This window comes from Notechis scutatus, chromosome 2, assembly GCF_049901735.1.
Source record: "Notechis scutatus isolate UNSWTSFEM ecotype Mainland chromosome 2, rNotScu1.2, whole genome shotgun sequence".
Taxonomy (NCBI): Eukaryota; Metazoa; Chordata; class Lepidosauria; order Squamata; family Elapidae; genus Notechis; species Notechis scutatus.
The window spans coordinates 239,772,049-239,780,658 of record NC_142010.1 but is presented as its reverse complement, the minus strand read 5'-3'; the positions used below and the strand labels follow the sequence as shown (position 1 = coordinate 239,780,658).

General features: G+C 33.6%; 1 protein-coding gene across 2 annotated transcripts in view; it reads right to left on the bottom strand.

The window, feature by feature from the left end:
* Positions 1-1,415: 1,415 nt before the first annotated feature.
* The window catches only part of ERCC8 (ERCC excision repair 8, CSA ubiquitin ligase complex subunit), a 32,207-nt gene continuing 25,012 nt past the window's right edge, over positions 1,416-8,610 (bottom strand). For both annotated transcript variants that reach the window (XM_026670519.2, XM_087958379.1), the window contains 3 exons: positions 5,865-6,062; positions 3,092-3,181; positions 1,416-2,498 (listed from right to left, as the gene is read on the bottom strand). In XM_026670519.2, coding sequence (XP_026526304.1) covers positions 2,427-2,498; positions 3,092-3,181; positions 5,865-6,062 — 360 coding nt within the window. In that variant the 3' untranslated portion in view covers positions 1,416-2,426. The remainder of the gene's footprint in view (positions 2,499-3,091; positions 3,182-5,864; positions 6,063-8,610) is intronic.

Sequence of the window (8,610 nt, the reverse complement as noted above, 5' to 3'; positions counted from 1 at the left end):
AAACCATTTTCTTAGTCTTAATACATATTTACTATTTGTAGTTCTGCCAATCTCATTAGATAGACCAGATCAGGAAATCAATCCCCAAGAAGCTAAAATTACTTTGACTGAGATTGTCTGTAATGATAGAAACTTGCAAATCTTATTGGGCTCTATTTACTTCTCTTTCTTGTAGTTCAGTGAATTATGGAACCATTTATCTGACTTACTCCTCAATATTAACTCCTTGTTCTGGACTTAAAAAAACACTTCAGCTCCTTTTGCCTGGGCAATGGTTCCTGCTTATCTCTGTCAAGATCATTTCCCATACTTCTGACATTAGGAAGCCCCCAATAAGAAGCACATGTGTACTAGATATTTAATGTAAGCAAGTTCCAATAAAGGAAATGAATGAAAATACTAGCTCTGCCTCTCTCATTTGCCTCGCCAGCAAGAGGCACTCATTTTTCAGGTTATCAGTCAGGAGTATGTCTATGGAGATTCCCAATCACCCAGGTCATGGTAATCCCAAAGGTGCTTTTTCAAGGGGGAACTAGACTTTCCAGAAAGTCCAGTTGCTTCTTGAAAAAGCACCTTTGGAACAGTCAGGAATAGCACTTTTGCACAGCATTTCTAGTGGAAAAACATGTGCTGACAATATGAAATCATGAAATTATCTCTGAGACATGTATTTTAATCTTGTTCTGAAACATATACCAACTGATTTTAAAACATGCTGTAAATTGAGAACTATGTAAAATAGAAACATTTAGGTATTAGATGATCCCATGGGAGCTGTACATGTGTATAGCACCTAACATTCAGTTTTGAAGTAGGAAAAGAAAGAACTTATAGAATATGATAAATCTACTAAGAGACAATAGTTAACCAATACATTTATTCAGAAATATAGTAAAAATATGTTACTATATTTACTATACTGTCTTGGAAGTTGTAGTTCAATAGCACCTTGAAAGCTACGTATTGCTTATCAATACATCTAAAAACCAAACTAATGGTAACAGCTTTATTATATGTCAGCAACTCTGTATGATGTTAAGTACAATGCAAAAAAGCAGTTTTATCTGTCTTTTCAACAGTATCTGACTAGATTAAGAGGCTGAGATCCTCTTAGAATCTTTTCTATTTAAAAGCATTATGTTATGTGAGCTGGAGACCAAATAGATTTATTGGATTGCCATTAAGAGAGAGGCAAATAGTTACATTTTCTATAAGCAACTTCTTATATATTTTTGTCATCCTTAATTTGACAATTAATTGAGATTATTAGTCTTACACAAATATTTTCAGCTTTTATTCATATCCCATTTTTCCAACCATGAAAATTTTACACCTACACAAAGTGCAACTCTGTATAAGAAATCATAAGACAAAGATTTTGTCATATGAATGGGTATCAATGTAACTGAGGTCTACTGAAGAACAAAATATTTTATTTTTATTTTTTATTTATTTTTGTCAATTGCTTATAAGATAATAGGTATAAGTAAAAACATAGTTATGAATACATAGATACATATAAGAAAAATAAAAAATAAAAGAAACAATAGGACAGGGGCGGTAGGCACGTTGGTGCGCTTATGCACGCCCCCTACAGACCTCTTAAGAAAGGGGTGAGGTCAATAGTAGAAAGTCTAAGGTTAAAGTTTTTGGGGTTTGGGGAAGAAACCACAGAGTTAGGTAGAGTATTCCAGACATTGACCACTCTGTTGCTGAAGTCATATTTCCTGCAATCAAGTTTGGTGCGATTAACCTTGAGTTTGAATCTGTTGTTTGCTCTTGTGTTGTTATAGTTGAAGCTGAAGTATTCATTGACAGGTAGGATGTTGCAATGTATGATTTTATATACTATACTTAGATTGGACCGAAGGCGGCGTAGTTCTAGGTTTTAGAATTTCGAGTCTGGTGGCATAAGGTATTCTGCAATGAGTAGAGGAGTGGAGAACTCTTCTTGTGAAATATTTCTGGACTTTCTCAACTGTGTTAATATCAGATACGTAATGTGATTTCCAGACTAATGAGCTGTATTCGAGTATTGGTCTAGCAAATGTTTTGTATGCTCTAGTTATTAGTGTAATATTACCAGAGAAAAAGGTATGTAAGATTAGGTTAACAACTCTTAACGCCTTTTTGGCTATGTAGTTACAGTGGGCTCTAGCACTTAGATCATTAGCACGTCCATTGTATTTTTACAGAAGAGAGCAAACACATACAAAGAAATGCATTCTTACTTCATTGTAAATGAAAATGTAAACATGTTGAATAAAATTTGACAATGACAAAAGAGAAAAAAAGGAAAGTATTCATGAAATTTTATGTTAAGAACCTGAAAGCCATAGCTGTATCTGGTTCTGATAGTCAATGTCCTTCGTTAAAAAATTTGGCGTGATTATTTATCATCTTTATGTTAACAGTCATTTAAGAATTCATCCAGCCTCACTATCACTGCTGCTCCATGCGTCTTCATATGCAGAATTTAAGCACTGCTTAGAAGGCAACTAAAAAATAAAGGAAAAAGGGATTACAATTATGGAAAATTAACTTGTGAATGGATTCTGTCTCTATATATCCCATGACAACCATCATGAGGAATAATTATATATAGGTAAAGGCGGGCTTATGACCAAGATTACCAGAAACTACTCATGTCAATTAAGTGAAAGTAAAATGCTTCTTATTTGCTTTAAAATCCTTTCCTTAAGAATAGCAGTTAAGAAGCTACAAACAAGTCATGCTTCAGCCAATATTTTCCATTTTGCATGTGTTTTATCCAATACCTTAACTTTTCTGCATACTGAAAGGATAAGAAATAGAAGCCATGCCCTTGTCTGGAATGTAAAGGACACACATTTCTAAATATTGAGCCTGTTTCCCTTGTCTTAGTACAAATATAATGAACCTATAGAATCAATCCAATCACACCTCAAATCAGTACAAGATGAGACAACAACTTGCCCTAAGGAGCTATAATTAGCTATCATCCCATTTGTGACAAGTCCTTGTTGCTTACTAAAAAAGCAGACAAGCATTTTTCCTTTCATGTCCTTAGTTATTCTCCAGTTCCAACTTTGCTACAGTTAAAGTTGTTTACCTTTTCAGAATAAGTATCATCAGGTTCTGGTTCCCTCAAATATGGCACCCAAGCAAGAATATTACCATCTCTGCCACTGCTATAAAGTTCCTGCCATTAAGAAACAAACAAAATAATGTTAAGTATTACTGAATAAGGAAAGAGGATAGTCTGACACTATCCTTGCATCTGGGTACCTCAGCTACATTAGCCACTTCAATTGGGTTGACTGGGAAATATTATTCAGAAATACGTTCCAATAAGCTCAACAAGTTTTCCTTCATGATAAGCTAATTTTCTGTTCTCCTAAGTTACAACTGTACAGACAAAAAAGAATTAAGAGGATTGATTTGATCCAGAAACTATATAAAGGCCTGTATAGGCCAAGAATAGGCTGTCTAAAAAATTGTAACATGTATGGCTAAACAATTTGGAAGGCATCCTTCTCTGATCTCGCCACTGTTTAATGGAAATATGAGCAAAGGCCTTTTGGTACCTTCTTCCAGGCTTTGAAACACTTGGCAAAGAAAAGTACAGCTAATTTCTCTGTTATCCTGCTGCAGACAGTACTGCAGGCTACTTTTGCTGACTGCCAGCTGCCCATAATTTGGCAGTTCGAATCTCACCAGGGTCAAGGTTGACTTAGCCTTCTATCCTTCTGAGGTTGGTAAAATGAGGAGCCAGATTGTTGGGGGGCAATATGCCGACTCTGTAAAACAGCTTAGAGAGGGCTGGAAAGATTGCTATCAGTGTATAAAGTGGCTTGAATGCTAGGTTGGGTAATCAGTTATATCATTTTTTTTAAAAAAATATTGATTTTTAAACTCTGATAATTGTTTTTTAAATATTACTGTATTATTAGCTATCGTATTTGTTGGTGAAAAGATTATACATAAAGCTAATAAATTTGAAATAAATTTGTAATGAATTGAAATAAATTAAAATAAACATGGTCATTTATTCATTTCTGCCTTGAGGTCACAGAGACCCCCTTGTTATATTGGATTACAACTTGAATCACTTCTAGAATTATAAAATGTGTACTCCACTGAAGGACCTTTCCATTTAAGGAAAGAACTTCTTAATGACTAATGGGACAAACCTTTCAAGCTATGCCCACAAAACAAGTTCAGAATACCGGTACTATTTCTCATGCTCCATAGATGTTGGCCTTGAAGGATAAACTATACAAGAGTCATAGTCAATATTACAAAGAATTTTAATTACAATTCTTCCTCTCTATCCCCATTATCTCCTTTATTTAGGAATGTCTCCTCTGAGCCCCTTGCCCTGCCCTTTCAACAGAGCAGCTGCAACAGTTTTTAAAGATGTTTTCTTAAGGACTGTTCTTGGCTGTAGAAATGATGGGATAATACTTCCAAAAAAGGCATCCTATGACAAGTCACATTTATTTCTAAATTAGCATCTTTATTCCACGTTTCATATAATAATCTAAAAATACGTTCTGTGGATTCTGAAAAAAAAAAACAACCAAAACACTGCAAAAACTAAAATTTTAATTAGGGAAATGTGGATGCATGAAAAGCCACAGCATTACTAAAATTGATCCCCATCTTGAATTAACTGTGTCCCAGTCTTTCATTTTTCAGAATGTTTAAAATGTGTGGTCAGAAACTGCATCAGTTTGCATTTTATACAAAGTTTTTAGAAATGCTTCTTCTACCAACATTTTCTAATCTACATGAATAATAAATAAGCTTGAGATGTTGATCTCCAATGACTTGCAAAGTGAATGTCATCAATGCAATGCAAAAATACAATTTAACATTTGTAAAGATTTCAGGAATGATGTTAACCTCCATAAAGCACATTACAATAAGTCAAGTGTCATTATGATTATTTAAAGCATATTCAAAAATTCAATTGTCTAGACCTAATGGCTATAAGACTAAAGCTTATAATTTTTCATTATACATTTGCCTAACTGAGAACCTTGCCTTAATTTTTGTACTAGCATTATTATAATGCTGACATGCTAGACTGCTCTAAAGACAGGAAGCTGCTTTAAATCAGATCAGACTGTTAGGCCATCTAGTTCAGTATTAGTCGATCTGATGAGGCGCGCTCAATGGGATCTCAGGCATAATAAGTCTTTTTTTTGTTTTGAAACTTCAAAGGTAGAATCTGGGTCCTTCAATATGTTTAGCTTAAAATAACAAAGATCATGTAATCCCTTAATTTGGGGTAAAGTTGGGGCGACTAGATGAAGCCGGGTGCCCTTCCTGATGTCACATGGAGTTTGAAGCAAATATTATTTTCTTTGCACCCTAGGAGAAAAACACCTGCCACTATCTAGCATTGAACTCTCAACTTTCTGAGCGGGGGGCACCACTAGGCCTCCATGCTGCTCTCAGCTGAATCCTTCAATATACTAGTTGAGTTTCCTAACATAACCTCTTAAATATATAACAGAAAAATTCTTGCACAAATGAGAGCTGCTGCTAATGGAAAGGGATAATCTTAAAGAAATACGTCATTTGGCTATTAACCATAATCGCTCAACTGAAAACCCATGTACAGAAATAGTCATTCTCTTACTATACTTCACATGCTAGAGAAACAACATGGAGAGACTGTCATAGAGACAGTGCATCATATTCAATCTCAAAGTGAAAAACTGAAAGGCTTTGCCTTCTTCATCTGAAGTTCACTTGAATTCTACTTCGTATAATCCTTCTAGGGATCATGTATTCAACATAGCTCAGTGTTTTAAGGAAAACTTGTTTGGTGTCATGTTTAACTAACCTAAAATTCTCCAGACAGCTTCACTTACCTGAAAATTAGGTTGAAAGACACAGCAGTCAACCGAACTATAATGTCCCTTAAGTGTAGTTATTAGGTCTCCTGAATAAATTGTGTAAACAGCAACAGTGCTACTGCACGGCACAAATGCAAATTCAGAACTGCAGCCACGTGATACAGTAAATCTGAGTCCTTTTTTGCTTTCATTGCTCACCTTCCCATAATTTACCTGTAAAGATATAAGATAAAAAAATTAATCTTTAATATAAGATTAAAAAAAGCAACCATCCAATGGTTTGTTAAATTTTAAAAGAGGTTATTTCCTATTGAATGTATTCTGCTGTAAAGAATACAGTCCTTTCCTACTCCACAATAGCATTTATCCGATTTTAGGCTTGAATAACTCAGATCTACTTCATAACTCTTTAAAATAGAGAGGTAATCTTTTGGTAACTGAAGGCTACAATGGGTAAGAGTGTACCCAGAGTAGGAAAAAGAATCAAACAGATAATTTTGTGTCTTTTTTTTTTGGGGGGGGATTATCCCTTCCCTCTTTTGTGTGGCAGGGACCATTTCACAATTTTCTCTGTTAATTATTCTTGGACTTATGAAACATATATGTTATTAACTCACCTGATCTCGTAAATGAAAGTTACACTAGTATTCTCTAATACTGAAGTAACATCTCTTATGCCTGATGTTTCTCAGCAACATTCAGCAAACCTGATTTTGAATCTATAGGAACCTGGATACCAATGGTTCTCCAAGTTTTAAGTCTTGTCACCCCCAGTGTAAAAATCTTGTATTAATGTCATTATGTATGTAGGATTATTATATCACTTGCAATAGGATTGTCCTAAAGTTTCAAATATTGGAGATTACATCTGATAACAAGTTATTAGTATTATAGACAGCACGTGGCTTCCTTTTTTAAAATAGCAATTCACTACAGTTGCATTACAGTTTATATTTTTAAGAATGTCATTCCCTCTTATCACCACATCTGTGAAATTCAGGATTTCTTTTTCTCTGCAAATAGAATGTGTGAGAATAAATATATAAGAAATATTATGAATATTGGAATGACTAGAATGTCTTTTGTGCTATAACTTATTCATTATATGTAGGATGAAGATATGATAATGATTTCCTATAACTTGTATATGTATGTTATGTTGTTAAGTATGTTTGGCATGATGATGTTTAATCTAATATCTAAATCTGCTGGTAATATTATGGCATAATTACATTTGGTTTAATCAAAATCTTTGGTGTCTATTTAACTTTTTCCCTCTGTATCCCAAGAAACTAAATTAAAGGATATACATTTAAATTGCACAAAGAACAAATAAGGCTGTAACCATATATATGAAAATTCCCACTTAAATCAATGGGGCTAACTACTAAGTAGATACTGATAGGCTCAACATATAAACATTAATAATTATTTTGAGGATGCGTTCTATATATGTTTATTTGGAAGTTCTGAATGTTAACTTTTGGAACCAACAGCAGATATACTAATGTGGGAAAGGCAAATCAGAAATATTTAAGTGTTGTGTTACATTATATATTATATGTAAGCCCCTATAGTGATGAACCTTTTGATATCTTGTAATGATAAGTTAGCAGGAAATTGCCCTGATAAAGCAATTCAGATCTGTTTAGATTTAAACTCAACAATAGATAATACCAGTGAGAATTGACAGAATAAATTTATTTTGGTTACCAATGAAATAAATAAGTAGCTTGGAGGCATATAAATTCTTTGGATAAGCAACCATCTTGGGATACCAGAGAACATTTGCCTAAATCCATATTAGAAATCTTTCTTTGTCAGAGGAACATGTTCTAGCCCTTTTAAGAAGGTAAGAGTAAGACTTTTGTTTAAACAAGGGTTATTAACTATCATCACTGTACATTTCTGACAAGTCTCAAATCAACCCTTTTTGAATCAAGTCTTAGACTATGTGGTGACATCAAAATCTCAGGTTTTCTTGGCTGAAGCTGATTACCTGGATCCATTTTAATTCAGACATATGTCCAGATTTGGAATAAATATTTTAGATCATTTTTCTTAACAACAAATGAAATTGGTCTTCTTGTATCTTAAGAACATTATGCTTCTTTTATATACTGGGATGACAGAGAAGAGGAGATATTTTCATCTTCTTCTATCAGATACCCCTCCCCAAACTTAAACATGTGTTTTTATATGCCTATCTCAATATTTTATTCCCAAAGCTAAACAATCTCAATTATTTCAAACTCTCTTCATAAGACTTATTATCCAACTTCCTGATCACCTTTATTAACTTTTATTTTAGCTTCTGAAAGTGTCAGATCTAAAAATAGACACAATGCTCAAAATGAAAAGTGAAGGAGAACAATTGCTTCCTTATCTACAATCATTTATAATTACACATTTTTAGAATAAAAGATAATTTCAAAATACATTTTCATCAGCTGACAAAAAATATGTATTTAGATTACATCTGTTAGTACACCCAGAGATGTCCATGGGTGAATTAGACAAAAGGAGACTACATTAACACGTCATAACAAGTGCCTTTCTTGGACTATACTAACATGCAGAGCTTTAAACAAAAAACGAAGTGGAAGTTGGCATGAAGAAATAAAAATTTTTCCTTGTGTAGCCTTGCAGATAATTTTCAGGCATAAGAACCACTCACCAGTTTATAAATCTTTTTATGTAGTTTGAAGTTTTTAAAGACAATTTAAAATAAAATGCATATTTTCATTAAACGAATTGGGGG